General features: G+C 45.0%; 1 protein-coding gene across 1 annotated transcript in view; it reads right to left on the bottom strand.

Moving 5' to 3' along the window:
• The window catches only part of LOC139388709 (glucan (1,4-alpha-), branching enzyme 1a), a 193,009-nt gene that overhangs the window by 128,675 nt on the left and 45,054 nt on the right, over window positions 1-19,280 (bottom strand). Inside the window, exons 4-5 of the mRNA XM_071135561.1 lie at window positions 16,772-16,897; window positions 12,213-12,348 (exon numbers count right to left, since the gene is read on the bottom strand). Of these exons, the coding sequence (XP_070991662.1) occupies window positions 12,213-12,348; window positions 16,772-16,897 (262 nt within the window). The remainder of the gene's footprint in view (window positions 1-12,212; window positions 12,349-16,771; window positions 16,898-19,280) is intronic.

The following is a 19,280-nucleotide window of genomic DNA, read 5'->3' as shown; positions in this document are numbered from 1 at the left end:
CAGTATCTCTGCATCATAATCCCCTCTTCTACTGACAGAGTCTTCCTGCTACTTTCCAGCAGTTGTCCGACAATCCTTTCCGACATCACCACCAAAAAAGTTCAGCCACCCCGTCCTCCATCCATTAATGTGGGCCCAGCCATGTCCATTAACTTCCTTAGGGTGATGATTTTGCCCTTCAGTAGCATGTTGGAGAAATGTGGAACAGCTTCGGTTGTCACATCCAGTCTTGCCCCAATACACCAGAGGTTCCTCCAGCAGCCAATGCACTGACTCAGCCTTAGGGTTTGGAGTATAATGAAGGTGTCCAGAGGACACTAAGAAACCCTGTGTAAAACAGAGGTTCTCCATCCCTAGAAATCCTGCTGTAATACCAGACCTGCCACCCCTCTCCACACCTCATTTTCTGGTCCATAAAGGAACCTTTGAAAGTGAAACCGGAAAGCAGCAGCCCTACCAAGACCTTGTCCCCCCCTTCCTCTTCTGACAAATACAAAACACTTTGTGGAACCCAATGACATTTATCCCCAAATAAATCTAGAATAATTGCCTGTATCTCTGCCAGAAGGCCAGATGGTGGATCTTAACATGACAACCGATGCCACAGTCACCCTGATCATGGCAGTAAACCCAGAGCTGAAACCAAAAGCCTCCCAAGTGGCCCCAGAGGTATTGACGTTCACCTCGGTCAAATGCCTTTTCCCGATCAATTGAAATTAGACCAGCATCCAACCCAACAGCCATAAAGACATCCAACAAAATCCAGAATCAGGCCGGGAACACAGTAGGACTGGTCCATTTGATGTGAAATGTTATCCCCTATCTGCCTGCTGGGAACAGAGTAGGACTGGTCTGTATGATGTGAAATGTTATCCCCTATCTGCCTGCTGGGAACATAGTAGGACTGGTCTGTATGATGTGAAATGTTATCCCCTATCTGCCTACCGGGAACACAGTAGGACTGGTCTGTATGATGTGAAATGTTATCCCCTATCTGCCTACCGGGAACACAGTAGGACTGGTCTGTATGATGTGAAATGTTATCCCCTATCTGCCTACCGGGAACACAGTAGGACTGGTCTGTATGATGTGAAATGTTATCCCCTATCTGCCTGCTGGGAACATAGTAGGACTGGTCTGTATGATGTGAAATGCTATCCCCTATCTGCCTACCGGGAACACAGTAGGACTGGTCTGTATGATGTGAAATGTTATCCCCTATCTGCCTACCGGGAACACAGTAGGACTGGTCTGTATGATGTGAAATGTTATCCCCTATCTGCCTGCCGGGAACACAGTTGGACTGGTCCATTTGATGTGAAATGTTATCCCCTATCTGCCTGCTGGGAACACAGTAGGACTGGTCTGTATGATGTGAAATGTTATCCTCTATCTGCCTGCCAGGAACACAGTAGGACTGGTCCGTATGATGTGAAATGTTATCCCCTATCTGCCTGCCAGGAACACAGTAGGACTGGTCTGTATGATGTGAAATGTTATCCCCTATCTGCCTGCCAGGAACACAGTAGGACTGGTCTGTATGATGTGAAATGTTATCCCCTATCTGCCTGCCAGGAACACAGTTGGACTGGTCCATATGATGTGAAATGTTATCCCCTATCTGCCTGCCGGGAACACAGTAGGACTGGTCTGTATGATGTGAAATGTTATCCCCTATCTGCCTGCCGGGAACACAGTAGGACTGGTCTGTATGATGTGAAATGTTATCCCCTATCTGCCTTCCAGGAACACAGTAGGACTGGTCTGTATGATGTGAAATGTTATCCCCTATCTGCCTGCCGGGAACACAGTAGGACTGGTCCGTAAGATTTGCCCCATCACATCCCTCAGCCTATTGGACAACGCCTTGGACGGAAGCTTAGCAGTAGTAACCCTCTGGTCAAACTATCGTTAACTACTGCTAGCCAATCCTCTCCCAACATCACCCAAAATTACTTTTAAAAAAGTCAACAGAAAGCCCATCAATGCCCGGCGCCCATCCATTCTCCATGCCTTTTAATGCAGTGTGTAGCTCCTGCAAAGACAACAGTTGATCTAGTTCAACTTGAGCTCCTGCAGCCACCTGTGGGAGCCCATCAAGGAACTGCTGTGTTACTGTTCTATCCTCTTTATACTCACACTGGTAGAACTCAGTATAGAATTCTACTGTCCTCTTTCTAATTCCACTTGTAGAGCTCAGCATAGAACTCTACTGTCCTCTTTCTAATTACACTGGTAGAACTCAGCATAGAACTCTACTGTCCTCTGTCTAATTCCACTGGTAGAACTCAGTATAGAACTCTACTGTCCTCTTTCTAATTCCACTTGGGCTCCTGTCCAACATCTGATTTGAGGCAATGAATAATTCTTCTTTGTCCATTCTTTTTCACTAAACCAAAGAAAAATGTGGATGAGGCATTTGTTTCAGAGATTCCCTGAAACCTACTTCTCACCAATGCACCCTGTGCTCTGATACCCAGCAGGTCGTCCAATGCCCCCTGTGCTCTGATACCCAGCAGGTCGTCCAATGCCCCCTGTGCTCTGATACCCAGCAGGTCGGCCAATGAGATGCTGTTTTTCCTCTTGAGTGCCTGAATATGGCCTAGATGTCCTGTGGTCTCAACTATTGTCAGGAGTTCCACTATTTCAGACTCTAGGGCGTTAAATGATCTGGTGATATCTCTGGTGATATTCATTGCGTATTGAATACAGAATTGTTGAATCTGGATGTTCCCAATATCCCACCGCTGTTGAAGAGATACAATACTGTCCTCTTCAGACCTCCAACTCTCCCAGAAAAATCTAAAACATTTCCTGAAGTGATCATCAATCAATAACGTTTATATTAAAAATGCCAGTATGCACTTTTGGGTTTTACAGCGTTAATGTCCACCCCCTCTGTTACTAAACAATGATCAGAACTCTGGTGTTTTACAGTGTTAATGTCCACCCCCTCTGTTACTAAACAATGATCAGAACTCTGGTGTTTTACAGTGTTAATGTCCACCCCCTCTGTTACTAAACAATGATCAGAACTCTGGTGTTTTACAGTGTTAATGTCCACCCCCTCTGTTACTAAACAATGATCAGAACTCTGGTGTTTTACAGTGTTAATGTCCACCACCTCTGTTACTAAACAATGATCAGAACTCTGGTGTTTTACAGTGTTAATGTCCACCCCCTCTGTTACTAAACAATGATCAGAACTCTGGTGTTTTACAGTGTTAATGTCCACCCCCTCTGTTACTAAACAATGATCAGAACTCTGGTGTTTTACAGTGTTAATGTCCACCCCCTCTGTTACTAAACAATGATCAGAACTCTGGTGTTTTACAGTGTTAATGTCCACCCCCTCTGTTACTAAACAATGATCAGAACTCTGGTGTTTTACAGTGTTAATGTCCACCCCCTCTGTTACTAAACAATGATCAGAACTCTGGTGTTTTACAGTGTTAATGTCCACCCCCTCTGTTACTAAACAATGATCAGAACTCTGGTGTTTTACAGTGTTAATGTCCACCCCCTCTGTTACTAAACAATGATCAGAACTCTGGTGTTTTACAGTGTTAATGTCCACCCCCTCTGTTACTAAACAATGATCAGAACTCTGGTGTTTTACAGTGTTAATGTCCACCCCCTCTGTTACTAAACAATGATCAGAACACTGGGGTTTTACAGCGTTAATGTCCACCACCTCTGTTACTAAACAATGATCAGAACACTGGTGTTTTACAGCGTTAATGTCCACCACCTCTGTTACTAAACAATGATCAGAACTCTGGTGTTTTACAGCGTTAATGTCCACCCCCTCTGTTACTAAACAATGATCAGAACTCTGGTGTTTTACAGCGTTAATGTCCACCCCCTCTGTTACTAAACAATGATCAGAACTCTGGTGTTTTACAGCGTTAATGTCCACCACCTCTGTTACTAAACAATGATCAGAACTCTGGTGTTTTACAGCGTTAATGTCCACCACCTCTGTTACTAAACAATGATCAGAACACTGGTGTTTTACAGCGTTAATGTCCACCACCTCTGTTACTAAACAATGATCAGAACTCTGGTGTTTTACAGCGTTAATGTCCACCCCCTCTGTTACTAAACAATGATCAGAACTCTGGTGTTTTACAGCGTTAATGTCCACCCCCTCTGTTACTAAACAATGATCAGAACTCTGGTGTTTTACAGTGTTAATGTCCACCCCCTCTGTTACTAAACAATGATCAGAACTCTGGTGTTTTACAGTGTTAATGTTCACCCCCTCTGTTACTAAACAATGATCAGAACTCTGGTGTTTTACAGTGTTAATGTCCACCACCTCTGTTACTAAACAATGATCAGAACTCTGGTGTTTTACAGTGTTAATGTCCACCCCCTCTGTTACTAAACAATGATCAGAACTCTGGTGTTTTACAGTGTTAATGTCCACCCCCTCTGTTACTAAACAATGATCAGAACTCTGGTGTTTTACAGTGTTAATGTCCACCACCTCTGTTACTAAACAATGATCAGAACTCTGGTGTTTTACAGTGTTAATGTCCACCCCCTCTGTTACTAAACAATGATCAGAACTCTGGTGTTTTACAGTGTTAATGTCCACCACCTCTGTTACTAAACAATGATCAGAACACTGGTGTTTTACAGTGTTAATGTCCACCACCTCTGTTACTAAACAATGATCAGAACTCTGGTGTTTTACAGTGTTAATGTCCACCCCCTCTGTTACTAAACAATGATCAGAACTCTGGTGTTTTACAGTGTTAATGTCCACCCCCTCTGTTACTAAACAATGATCAGAACACTGGTGTTTTACAGTGTTAATGTCCACCCCCTCTGTTACTAAACAATGATCAGAACTCTGGTGTTTTACAGTGTTAATGTCCACCCCCTCTGTTACTAAACAATGATCAGAACACTGGTGTTTTACAGTGTTAATGTCCACCCCCTCTGTTACTAAACAATGATCAGAACTCTGGTGTTTTACAGTGTTAATGTCCACCCCCTCTGTTACTAAACAATGATCAGAACACTGGTGTTTTACAGTGTTAATGTCCACCACCTCTGTTACTAAACAATGATCAGAACTCTGGTGTTTTACAGTGTTAATGTCCACCACCTCTGTTACTAAACAATGATCAGAACTCTGGTGTTTTACAGTGTTAATGTCCACCACCTCTGTTACTAAACAATGATCAGAACACTGGTGTTTTACAGTGTTAATGTCCACCCCCTCTGTTACTAAACAATGATCAGAACTCTGGTGTTTTACAGTGTTAATGTCCACCCCCTCTGTTACTAAACAATGATCAGAACTCTGGTGTTTTACAGTGTTAATGTCCACCCCCTCTGTTACTAAACAATGATCAGAACTCTGGTGTTTTACAGTGTTAATGTCCACCACCTCTGTTACTAAACAATGATCAGAACTCTGGTGTTTTACAGTGTTAATGTCCACCCCCTCTGTTACTAAACAATGATCAGAACTCTGGTGTTTTACAGTGTTAATGTCCACCCCCTCTGTTACTAAACAATGATCAGAACTCTGGTGTTTTACAGTGTTAATGTCCACCCCCTCTGTTACTAAACAATGATCAGAACTCTGGTGTTTTACAGTGTTAATGTCCACCCCCTCTGTTACTAAACAATGATCAGAACTCTGGTGTTTTACAGTGTTAATGTCCACCCCCTCTGTTACTAAACAATGATCAGAACTCTGGTGTTTTACAGTGTTAATGTCCACCCCCTCTGTTACTAAACAATGATCAGAACTCTGGTGTTTTACAGTGTTAATGTCCACCCCCTCTGTTACTAAACAATGATCAGAACACTGGGGTTTTACAGCGTTAATGTCCACCACCTCTGTTACTAAACAATGATCAGAACACTGGTGTTTTACAGCGTTAATGTCCACCACCTCTGTTACTAAACAATGATCAGAACTCTGGTGTTTTACAGCGTTAATGTCCACCCCCTCTGTTACTAAACAATGATCAGAACTCTGGTGTTTTACAGCGTTAATGTCCACCCCCTCTGTTACTAAACAATGATCAGAACTCTGGTGTTTTACAGCGTTAATGTCCACCACCTCTGTTACTAAACAATGATCAGAACTCTGGTGTTTTACAGCGTTAATGTCCACCACCTCTGTTACTAAACAATGATCAGAACACTGGTGTTTTACAGCGTTAATGTCCACCACCTCTGTTACTAAACAATGATCAGAACTCTGGTGTTTTACAGCGTTAATGTCCACCCCCTCTGTTACTAAACAATGATCAGAACTCTGGTGTTTTACAGCGTTAATGTCCACCCCCTCTGTTACTAAACAATGATCAGAACTCTGGTGTTTTACAGTGTTAATGTCCACCACCTCTGTTACTAAACAATGATCAGAACACTGGTGTTTTACAGTGTTAATGTCCACCACCTCTGTTACTAAACAATGATCAGAACTCTGGTGTTTTACAGTGTTAATGTCCACCCCCTCTGTTACTAAACAATGATCAGAACTCTGGTGTTTTACAGTGTTAATGTCCACCCCCTCTGTTACTAAACAATGATCAGAACTCTGGTGTTTTACAGTGTTAATGTCCACCCCCTCTGTTACTAAACAATGATCAGAACTCTGGTGTTTTACAGTGTTAATGTCCACCACCTCTGTTACTAAACAATGATCAGAACTCTGGTGTTTTACAGTGTTAATGTCCACCCCCTCTGTTACTAAACAATGATCAGAACTCTGGTGTTTTACAGTGTTAATGTCCACCCCCTCTGTTACTAAACAATGATCAGAACTCTGGTGTTTTACAGTGTTAATGTCCACCACCTCTGTTACTAAACAATGATCAGAACTCTGGTGTTTTACAGTGTTAATGTCCACCCCCTCTGTTACTAAACAATGATCAGAACTCTGGTGTTTTACAGTGTTAATGTCCACCACCTCTGTTACTAAACAATGATCAGAACTCTGGTGTTTTACAGTGTTAATGTCCACCACCTCTGTTACTAAACAATGATCAGAACTCTGGTGTTTTACAGTGTTAATGTCCACCACCTCTGTTACTAAACAATGATCAGAACTCTGGTGTTTTACAGTGTTAATGTCCACCCCCTCTGTTACTAAACAATGATCAGAACTCTGGTGTTTTACAGTGTTAATGTCCACCACCTCTGTTACTAAACAATGATCAGAACTCTGGTGTTTTACAGTGTTAATGTCCACCCCCTCTGTTACTAAACAATGATCAGAACTCTGGTGTTTTACAGTGTTAATGTCCACCCCCTCTGTTACTAAACAATGATCAGAACTCTGGTGTTTTACAGTGTTAATGTCCACCCCCTCTGTTACTAAACAATGATCAGAACTCTGGTGTTTTACAGTGTTAATGTCCACCCCCTCTGTTACTAAACAATGATCAGAACTCTGGTGTTTTACAGTGTTAATGTCCACCCCCTCTGTTACTAAACAATGATCAGAACTCTGGTGTTTTACAGTGTTAATGTCCACCACCTCTGTTACTAAACAATGATCAGAACTCTGGTGTTTTACAGTGTTAATGTCCACCCCCTCTGTTACTAAACAATGATCAGAACTCTGGTGTTTTACAGTGTTAATGTCCACCCACTCTGTTACTAAACAATGATCAGAACTCTGGTGTTTTACAGTGTTAATGTCCACCCCCTCTGTTACTAAACAATGATCAGAACTCTGGTGTTTTACAGTGTTAATGTCCACCCCCTCTGTTACTAAACAATGATCAGAACTCTGGTGTTTTACAGTGTTAATGTCCACCACCTCTGTTACTAAACAATGATCAGAACTCTGGTGTTTTACAGTGTTAATGTCCACCACCTCTGTTACTAAACAATGATCAGAACTCTGGTGTTTTACAGTGTTAATGTCCACCCCCTCTGTTACTAAACAATGATCAGAACTCTGGTGTTTTACAGTGTTAATGTCCACCACCTCTGTTACTAAACAATGATCAGAACTCTGGTGTTTTACAGTGTTAATGTCCACCACCTCTGTTACTAAACAATGATCAGAACTCTGGTGTTTTACAGTGTTAATGTCCACCCCCTCTGTTACTAAACAATGATCAGAACTCTGGTGTTTTACAGTGTTAATGTCCACCCCCTCTGTTACTAAACAATGATCAGAACTCTGGTGTTTTACAGTGTTAATGTCCACCACCTCTGTTACTAAACAATGATCAGAACACTGGTGTTTTACAGTGTTAATGTCCACCACCTCTGTTACTAAACAATGATCAGAACACTGGTGTTTTACAGTGTTAATGTCCACCCCCTCTGTTACTAAACAATGATCAGAACTCTGGTGTTTTACAGTGTTAATGTCCACCACCTCTGTTACTAAACAATGATCAGAACACTGGTGTTTTACAGTGTTAATGTCCACCCCCTCTGTTACTAAACAATGATCAGAACTCTGGTGTTTTACAGTGTTAATGTCCACCCCCTCTGTTACTAAACAATGATCAGAACTCTGGTGTTTTACAGTGTTAATGTCCACCACCTCTGTTACTAAACAATGATCAGAACTCTGGTGTTTTACAGTGTTAATGTCCACCCCCTCTGTTACTAAACAATGATCAGAACTCTGGTGTTTTACAGTGTTAATGTCCACCACCTCTGTTACTAAACAATGATCAGAACACTGACTGCCTTCAGCTCATCAGCAATGTAGAGACTGGTGTGTCTGCTGAGGTGGACATGATGTACTTAATTATTCCTTGCCCAGGAACATTCAACCACCTATCAGAGATGATTGCAATAGTCTGCTTTCTCTATGATTGGCTTGACCTTCACTTGAACTCTGCATCCAGCAAATGAGTAGATAAAGCATGTCTGGTTGGAGGGGTGTATGCTGGACGAAGAACATTCAGAAATCTCTTCCAATACACATTGTCTGTGAGCATCAGAGGTGATCAGTTGCATACACAGCTTGAGCAAGACATTCATCAGCATTTCTGACTACGTTCCTCCACTGAGTCAAAAAACCTTCTGATTCCAGGAGGACCATGAGTTGTTGCTATCGATAAGGTGTCCGATTCATCCTTTTCACCTCGAATAGAAGTAGAGGGACTTTTGTCAGAGGTTGCTTGTTGTGAGAGCTGAGGGAACTTTATGCACTTGGCCAGATGATTCTGCATCTTTGTTGCATTCTTCACATATGATTTGGCACAGTATTTGCAAATATACACAGCTTTTCCTTCTACATTAGCTGCAGTGAAACGTCTCCACACATCAGATAGTGCCCGTGGCATTTTCCTTTAAAGATTTGAAAACAACAAATACAATTCCATGTACAGATAAATAGTTAAGCAGTTAGATTAAACAACTCCTTTGTAAGATAAATGTTTTTAAATAAAACATGTATGGAAACAGGTGAATCAACACTCCTCAGCAGGCTCAACCAAACTAAAACACAACATGGTATTTTAAATAAAACATGTATGGAAACAGGTGAATCAACACTCCTCAGCAGGCTCAACCAAACTAAAACACAACATGGTATTTTAAATAAAACATGTATGGAAACAGGTGAATCAACACTCCTCAGCAGGCTCAACCAAACTAAAACACAACATGGTAATAAAAACAAACAAGCAGAAATTGTTTAGAAAAGTTAGAAATTATTTAAACACACTTTGCTGTAGGCTACTATTTACTAGTTAACAAAAAAATAATTGATGTCATAAAATATATTCACCCCAACCAGTACTGTAATCAAAACTTACCAGAAAGCATGTAGTCCTTGGCTCAGACAGTGTAATAGCATCTCATTAGTGTGCAAGATCTTGAGAATGTGATTGGATGGAAGAATGCACTGTGCATGTGATGGGAAGAATGCACTGTGCATGTGATGGGAAGAACCCCACAGGGCTCTAATGAGAGAGACCGACACCCACCCCACAGGGCTCTAATGAGAGAGACCGACACCCACCCCACAGGGCTCTAATGAGAGAGACCGACACCCACCCCACAGGGCTCTAATGAGAGAGACCGACACCCACCCCACAGGGCTCTAATGAGAGAGACCGACACCCACCCCACAGGGCTCTAATGAGAGAGACCGACACAGACCCCACAGGGCTCTAATGAGAGAGACCGACACAGACCCCACAGGGCTCTAATGAGAGAGACCGACACCCACCCCACAGGGCTTTAACCTCTTTATCCTACCCCCTCCTTTTTCGAACATTCTGTTAAAAATCGCGCAACATTTCAGCGTCCTGCTACTCATGCCAGGAATATAGTATATGCATATGATTAGTATGTGTGGATAGAAAACACTCTGAAGTTTCTAAAACTGGTTAAATCACGGCTGTGACTATAACAGAGCATGTGTTTCAGAAAAACTGGTCACTGAAATCTGAAAAAAGTATCCATGCGCCCCTTTCATGGATTATTTAAAGGAAACCAAATGTAATATGGAGACGGATGCAATTCCTACAGCTTCCAAAAACGTCATTTTCATTGACAAAAATCCTTTGAGACATTACAAATAGATCCGTGATTCCATCCAGCCTACCTCAATCGATTTTGGAAGATTGAAAAATGGACACTGTTTTCTTTTGTAGCTGCTATTGAATTACAGATCGCCCAGTGATCAATTTGATCGCTTATTAACGTTTACAAATACCTAAAGTTGGGTTATAAAAGTAGGTTGAAGTGTTTTGTCAAAGAATATAGGCAACTTATATAATTTTTAAACATGACGTTGCGTGTTGGAAGAGAGCTTTTTTCGTGATGCAGACAGGCTATACAAATGGATATTTTGGGCATTCATGGACGGATTTAATCGGGAAAAAGACCAATTTGTGATGTTTATGGGACATATAGGAGTGCCAACAAAGAATATCATCAAAGGTAATGAATGTTTTATATTTTATTTCTGCATTTTTGTGTAGCGCCGGCTACGCTAATTATTTTGTTTACGTCGCCTTCAGGCTTTTTGGGGTGTTGCATGCTATCAGATAATAGCTTCTCATGCTTTCGCCGAAAAGCATTTTAAAAATCTGACTCGTTGGCTAGATTCACAACGAGTGTAGCTTTAATTCAATACCCTGCATGTATATTTTAATGAACGTTTGAGTTTTAACGAGTACATTTAGCATTTAGCGTAGTGCATTTGCATTTCCAGGTGCCTACTTGAGACGTCTGCGTCTCAAGTAGGAGCAAGAAGTTAATGAGAGAGGCCGACACCCACCCCACAGGGCTCTAATGAGAGAGACCGACACAGACCCCACAGGGCTCTAATGAGAGAGACCGACACAGACCCCACAGGGCTCTAATGAGAGAGACCGACACCCACCTCACAGGGCTCTAATGAGAGACCGACAGACCCCACAGGGCTATGATGAGAGACCGACAGACCCCACAGGGCTCTAATGAGAGACCGACAGACCCCACAGGGCTCTAATGAGAGACCGACACAGACCCCACAGGGCTCTAATGAGAGACCGACACAGACCCCACAGGGCTCTAATGAGACCGACACAGACCCCACAGGGCTCTAATGAGAGACCCCACAGGGCTCTAATGAGAGATCGACAGAACACACAGGGCTCTAATGAGAGAGACCGACACAGGGCTCTAATGAGAGACAGACCCCACAGGGGTCTAATGAGACACAGGAGCAGCTTCAGTAGCAGGTTCATCCTCACCCAAACGTTCCACAGAGAGGTTTAGACCGTCACGAGGTGTAACATGATGTCTTCCTGTTGTGAACGGTTCTCCTCCAGTGTAGAAAACAGCACACTGGAATCAGTGGAAACTACAGGAGCCTTCATGTGTCTTAACGTGGCCGTTTCTCATGACCTTGTCCTTGTAACTTATTGACGAGATGGGATCGATACTACCGTACCCTACTCTCCTCTGTTCATCTCTCTTCTCCTTCCCAACGTCCCGTTACAGGTGCTGACTGTTGCCACTTTCCACACGGTGAACTCATGTCCTTCTAGAAAATGGACAGTAAGTAAATAGACAAATAGAAAGTTTGTGGATAAACGGTAGACACTTTGGCATCTTCCGTTTCCCCAACTATCTCCATAAGAGTTAACGTGGACTGCAGCTAAACCCCGCCTCTAGATCAACAGCACTTTTTCTATGTCTGTTTCCCTCCACTGTCATCAGGTTCATTCAGACACCTTACGGTAAACTTTTGGGGCTGTTTCCATACCCACCCAGGTCTTTGATTTTGGGCAGGACGTTGAGGGTGAAGTTGGTGTAGGTGGCGATCTCTTCCGCAGGTGAGGCGATGCCAACGTGAGCTTCGTATATACGCAGAGACCTGGGACGCTTAGGACGGGTGTGTTGGTGCTACAGAGGAGAGGAGAGGGCGTGAGAGACAGAGAGAGAGAGAGAGAGAGAGAGAGAGAGAGAGACGGGGAGAGAGAGACGGGGAGAGAGAGACGGGGAGAGAGAGACGGGGAGAGAGAGACGGGGAGAGAGAGACGGGGAGAGAGAGACGGGGAGACAGAGACGGGGAGACAGAGACGGGGAGACAGAGACAGACAGAGAGACACAGACAGAGAGACACAGACAGAGAGACACAGACAGAGAGACACAGACAGAGAGAGAGACAGAGAGAGAGACAGAGAGAGAGACAGAGAGATAGACAGAGAGAGAGACAGAGAGAGAGACAGAGAGAGAGACAGAGAGAGAGACAGAGAGAGAGACAGAGAGAGAGGAGAAAAGTTACTGAGGGGGTAAATTAGTTTGGTTGAGCGTCACTGTTCATCTCACATCAGCTAAGAAAGAAACACTCACAAACAAACATTTGTTCAACAGAAACATTGTGAAACCACAGGAGCCTTGTATCAGGCTACGCTTCACACACTGGTACCACAGGGCCCCGAGACAACAGTACCACGGGGCCCCGAGACAACAGTACCACGGGGCCACGAGACAACAGTACCACGGGGCCCCGAGACAACAGTACCACGGGGCCCCGAGACAACAGTACCACGGGGCCCCGAGACAACAGTACCACGGGGCCCCGAGACAACAGTACCACGGGGCCCCGAGACAACAGTACCACGGGGCCCCGAGACAACAGTACCACCGGGCCCCGAGACAACAGTACCACGGGGCCCAGAGACAACAGTACCACAGGTACTACAGAGAGCTAGGAGGGAGGGGAAATGGTGGGAAGGAGTAAGGGAGAGCGTTGAAAGAGAGAATAGAGAGAGATGAGAGAGAACGAGGTTAGTTTTACATCCCCCAGGGAATAACTGAGAAACAGTCCAACTCAAACTGCTTTCATGACCAACTGCTTCTGTCTGGGTCTGTTTCTCTGTCTATAAACCTGACGCTGCTTCTGTCTGGGTCTGTTTCTCTGTCTATAAACCTGACGCACCAACTGCTTCTGTCTGGGTATGTGTCTCTGTCTATAAACCTGACGCTGCTTCTGTCTGGGTCTGTGTCTCTGTCTATAAACCTGACGCACCAACTGCTTCTGTCTGGGTCTGTTTCTCTGTCTATAAACCTGACGCACCAACTGCTTCTGTCTGGGTCTGTTTCTCTGTCTATAAACCTGACGCACCAACTGCTTCTGTCTGGGTATGTTTCTCTGTCTATAAACCTGACGCACCAACTGCTTCTGTCTGGGTATGTTTCTCTGTTTATAAACCTGACGCACCAACTGCTTCTGTCTGGGTCTGTTTCTCTGTCTATAAACCTGACGCACCAACTGCTTCTGTCTGGGTATGTTTCTCTGTCTATAAACCTGACGCACCAACTGCTTCTGTCTGGGTCTGTTTCTCTGTCTATAAACCTGACGCACCAGCTGCTTCTGTCTGGGTATGTTTCTCTGTCTATAAACCTGACGCACCAACTGCTTCTGTCTGGGTCTGTGTCTCTGTCTATAAACCTGACACACCAACTGCTTCTGTCTGGGTCTGTGTCTCTGTCTATAAACCTGACGCACCAACTGCTTCTGTCTGGGTATGTGTCTCTGTCTATAAACCTGACGCTGCTTCTGTCTGGGTCTGTGTCTCTGTCTATAAACCTGACGCACCAACTGCTTCTGTCTGGGTATGTTTCTCTGTCTATAAACCTGACGCACCAACTGCTTCTGTCTGGGTCTGTTTCTCTGTCTATAAAACTGACGCACCAACTGCTTCTGTCTGGGTCTGTTTCTCTGTTTATAAACCTGACGCACCAACTGCTTCTGTCTGGGTCTGTGTCTCTGTCTATAAACCTGACACACCAACTGCTTCTGTCTGGGTCTGTGTCTCTGTCTATAAACCTGACGCACCAACTGCTTCTGTCTGGGTATGTGTCTCTGTCTATAAACCTGACGCTGCTTCTGTCTGGGTCTGTGTCTCTGTCTATAAACCTGACGCACCAACTGCTTCTGTCTGGGTATGTTTCTCTGTCTATAAACCTGACGCACCAACTGCTTCTGTCTGGGTCTGTTTCTCTGTCTATAAAACTGACGCACCAACTGCTTCTGTCTGGGTCTGTTTCTCTGTTTATAAACCTGACGCACCAACTGCTTCTGTCTGGGTCTGTTTCACTGTCTATAAACCTGACGCACCAACTGCTTCTGTCTGGGTATGTTTCTCTGTCTATAAACCTGACGCACCAACTGCTTCTGTCTGGGTCTGTTTCTCTGTCTATAAACCTGACGCACCAGCTGCTTCTGTCTGGGTATGTTTCTCTGTCTATAAACCTGACGCACCAACTGCTTCTGTCTGGGTCTGTGTCTCTGTCTATAAACCTGACACACCAACTGCTTCTGTCTGGGTCTGTGTCTCTGTCTATAAACCTGACGCACCAACTGCTTCTGTCTGGGTATGTGTCTCTGTCTATAAACCTGACGCTGCTTCTGTCTGGGTCTGTGTCTCTGTCTATAAACCTGACGCACCAACTGCTTCTGTCTGGGTATGTTTCTCTGTCTATAAACCTGACGCACCAACTGCTTCTGTCTGGGTCTGTTTCTCTGTCTATAAAACTGACGCACCAACTGCTTCTGTCTGGGTCTGTTTCTCTGTTTATAAACCTGACGCACCAACTGCTTCTGTCTGGGTCTGTGTCTCTGTCTATAAACCTGACACACCAACTGCTTCTGTCTGGGTCTGTGTCTCTGTCTATAAACCTGACGCACCAACTGCTTCTGTCTGGGTATGTGTCTCTGTCTATAAACCTGACGCTGCTTCTGTCTGGGTCTGTGTCTCTGTCTATAAACCTGACGCACCAACTGCTTCTGTCTGGGTATGTTTCTCTGTCTATAAACCTGACGCACCAACTGCTTCTGTCTGGGTCTGTTTCTCTGTCTATAAAACTGACGCACCAACTGCTTCTGTCTGGGTCTGTTTCTCTGTTTATAAACCTGACGCACCAACTGCTTCTGTCTGGGTCTGTTTCACTGTCTATAAACCTGACGCACCAACTGCTTCTGTCTGGGTATGTTTCTCTGTCTATAAACCTGACGCACCAACTGCTTCTGTCTGGGTATGTTTCTCTGTCTATAAACCTGACGCACCAACTGCTTCTGTCTGGGTCTGTTTCTCTGTCTATAAACCTGACGCACCAACTGCTTCTGTCTGGGTCTGTTTCTCTGTTTATAAACCTGACACACCAACTGCTTCTGTCTGGGTCTGTTTCTCTGTCTATAAACCTGACGCACCAACTGCTTCTGTCTGGGTATGTTTCTCTGTCTATAAACCTGACGCACCAACTGCTTCTGTCTGGGTCTGTGTCTCTGTCTATAAACCTGACGCACCAACTGCTTCTGTCTGGGTCTGTTTCTCTGTCTATAAACCTGACGCACCAACTGCTTCTGTCTGGGTATGTGGAGGTGCAGAGAGCAGAGGAGGAGAGAGCAGAGGAGGAGAGAGAAGAGGAGGAGAGGAGGAGAGCAGAGGACAGCAGGAGAGAAGAGGAGGAGAGGAGGAGAGCAGAGGAGGAGAGGAGAGGAGAGCAGAGGAGGAGAGCAGAGGAGGAGAGGAGGAGAGGAGAGCAGAGGAGTAGAGGAGAGCAGAGGAGTAGAGAGCAGAGGAGGAGAGGAGAGCAGAGGAGGAGAGGAGAGCAGAGGAGGAGAGCAGAGGAGGAGAGGAGAGCAGAGGAGGAGAGCAGAGCAGAGGAGGAGAGCAGAGGAGGAGAGGAGAGCAGAGGAGTAGAGGAGAGCAGAGGAGGAGAGGAGAGCAGAGGAGGAGAGCAGAGCAGAGGAGGAGAGCAGAGGAGGGAGAGCAGAGGAGGGAGAGCAGAGGAGGAGAGCAGAGGAGGAGAGCAGAGGAGGAGGACAGGAGGAGAGGACAGGAGGAGAGGAGAGGAGGAGGACAGGAGGAGAGGACAGGAGGAGAGGACAGGAGGAGAGGACAGGAGGAGAGGACAGGAGGAGAGGACAGGAGGAGAGGAGGAGAGGACAGGAAGAGAGGACAGGAGGAGAGGACAGGAGGAGAGGACAGGAGGAGAGGACAGGAGGAGAGGACAGGAGAGGATAGGAGGAGAGGAAGGGAGGAGAGGAGAGGACAGGAGGAGAGGAGAGGAGAGGAGAAGAGGAGAGGACAGGAGGAGAGGGAAGGATTCTTTATTAAGCGGTACATAAACATGTCTCCATTAGCAACACAAACATCAGAAGCCTCATGCTGCCGAGCTTCCAGTGAAGAGCTCCTTCACATCGGGGTGTCTGGGTGGCTGCCTGGGAAATGTTAATAGCACTTCATTAAAAAGGAGGAAGCTTTCTGCAATGAGAGGCTTCTCACAATGCTAGAGGACACACACACACGGTACATACCAGGAAAGGCCTAATAGGGTCCCAGTGTATCCAGTCGTAGGTGTTGGAGTCCACATGTTTGTGACAGTATTTGGCCCACGGAGAGATACGGAATAACTCCTCCCCTTCTGACGTCAGTACCACTAGCTGATTGGACAAGACACGTTGAAAGAAAAAAAGGAAATGACATCAGAGGCGAGCAGAGACGAGGATATTTATCTACCAACAAGACACCAAAAATATTCAATACTTTATACATATATATATATATATAATTTTGCACGCCCAATTTTTCAGTTTTTGATTTGTTAAAAAAGTTTGAAATATCCAATAAATGTCGTTCCACTTCATGATTGTGTCCCACTTGTTGTTGATTCTTCACAAAAAAATACAGTTTTATATCTTTATGTTTGAAGCCTGAAATGTGGCAAAAGGTCGCAAAGTTCAAGGGGGGCGAATACTTTCGCACTGTAATATAATAGTAAATATAGTAAATAGTAAATATAGTAAATAGTAAATATAGTAAATAGTAAATATAGTAAATAGTAAATATAGTAAATAGTAAATATAGTAAATAGTAAATATAGTAAATAGTAAATATAGTAAATAGTAAATATAGTAAATAATAAATATAGTAAATAGTAAATATAGTAAATAGTAAATATAGTAAATAGTAAATATAGTAAATAGTAAATATAGTAAATAGTAAATATAGTAAATAGTAAATATAGTAAATAGTAAATATATTTAAAGTAAAAATACTTTAAAGACACAGAATTCAAAGTTTGATCTGAACTTTCTAATTTTAGAACGTCTTCAAGGATCCATTTAACCAAATCAGAAGGGCGGGCTGACGTTTTGTGTTTAGCGAAGCAGCTAATTAGCCAAGCAGAGCGCTAGCCAGCCAAGCAGGGCACTAGCCAGCCAAGCAGAGCGCTAGCCAGCCAAGCAGAGCGCTAGCTAGCCAAGCAGAGCGCTAGCTAGCCAAGCAGAGCGCTAGCTAGCCAAGCAGAGCGCTAGCCAGCCAAGCAGAGCGCTAGCCAGCCAAGCAGAGCGCTAGCCAGCCAAGCAGAGCGCTAGCCAGCCAAGCAGAGCGCTAGCCAGCCAAGCAGAGCGCTAGCCAGCCAAGCAGAGCGCTAGCCAGCCAAGCAGAGCGCTAGCCAGCCAAGCAGAGCGCTAGCCAGCCAAGCAGAGCGCTAGCCATCCAAGCAGAGCGCTAGCTAGCCAAGCAGGGCACTAGCTAGCCAAGCAGGGCACTAGCTAGCCAAGCAGGGCGCTAGCTAGCCAAGCAGGGCGCTAGCTAGCCAAGCAGAGCGCTAGCTAGCCAAGCAGAGCGCTAGCTAGCCAAGCAGAGCGCTAGCTAGCCAAGCAGAGCGCTAGCTAGCCAAGCAGAGCGCTAGCTAGCCAAGCAGAGCGCTAGCTAGCCAAGCAGAGCGCTAGCTAGCCAAGCAGAGCGCTAGCTAGCCAAGCAGAGCGCTAGCCAGCCAAGCAGAGCGCTAGCCAGCCAAGCAGAGCGCTAGCCAGCCAAGCAGAGCGCTAGCCAGCCAAGCAGAGCGCTAGCCAGCCAAGCAGAGCGCTAGCCAGCCAAGCAGAGCGCTAGCCAGCCAAGCAGAGCGCTAGCCAGCCAAGCAGAGCGCTAGCTAGCCAAGCAGGGCACTAGCTAGCCAAGCAGGGCACTAGCTAGCCAAGCAGGGCGCTAGCTAGCCAAGCAGAGCGCTAGCTAGCCAAGCAGAGCGCTAGCTAGCCAAGCAGAGCGCTAGCTAGCCAAGCAGAGCGCTAGCTAGCCAAGCAGAGCGCTAGCTAGCCAAGCAGAGCGCTAGCTAGCCAAGCAGAGCACTAGCTAGAAATTTGCTGCCGTTAACTAGCTTTTTTTTTGCTGCAGTACACCCCGTTTCTGGTTAATGTATTTCATGATACTAGTTGCTTCAACAAGTGGCAACTCTGTATCAAAGTTTTGTCATGTCATTGTGAAGAGGTATCGTTACCATGGAACCGGCCACAATCAGATGGCTGGTCTTTTTGATCAGAACGCCCTGTTTTCTGTCTGCTGTTGGACAAAACAACCTTCTAGAACTGGATAGTTTTCTGTCTGCTGTTGTATCTGAACGTCCCGTCTTTAGTCAGCTGTTGGAAACTGGTTTTGTCTCGTCTCTCCTTTACGGCCGTTGTATCTGAACTGGGCTTTAGAGAACTAGGGGTCTGTCTCTCTCAAGACTGGTGGACAAGAGATGTACAGATCAATCCCTTTCTCTCCTCTAGTTTTAGTCTGTTTGAGATGAACAGATCAGCCCCTTTCTCTCCTCTAGTTTTAGTCCGTTTGAGATGTACAGATCAGCCCCTTTCTCTCCTCTAGTTTTAGTCCGTTTGAGATGAACAGATCAGCCCCTTTCTCTGCTCTAGTTTTAGTCCGGTTAAGATGAACAGATCAATCCTCTCCTCTCCTCTAGTTTTAGTACGGTTGAGATGAACAGATTAATCCTCTCCTCTCCTCTCCTCTAGTTTTAGTACGGTTGAGATGAACAGATCAATC

The sequence above is a fragment of the Oncorhynchus clarkii genome, chromosome 29, assembly GCF_045791955.1.
Source record: "Oncorhynchus clarkii lewisi isolate Uvic-CL-2024 chromosome 29, UVic_Ocla_1.0, whole genome shotgun sequence".
NCBI classification, from domain to species: domain Eukaryota; kingdom Metazoa; phylum Chordata; class Actinopteri; order Salmoniformes; family Salmonidae; genus Oncorhynchus; species Oncorhynchus clarkii.
Note: the sequence above shows the minus strand (reverse complement) of the source record. Positions and strands in the feature narration are given on the sequence as shown.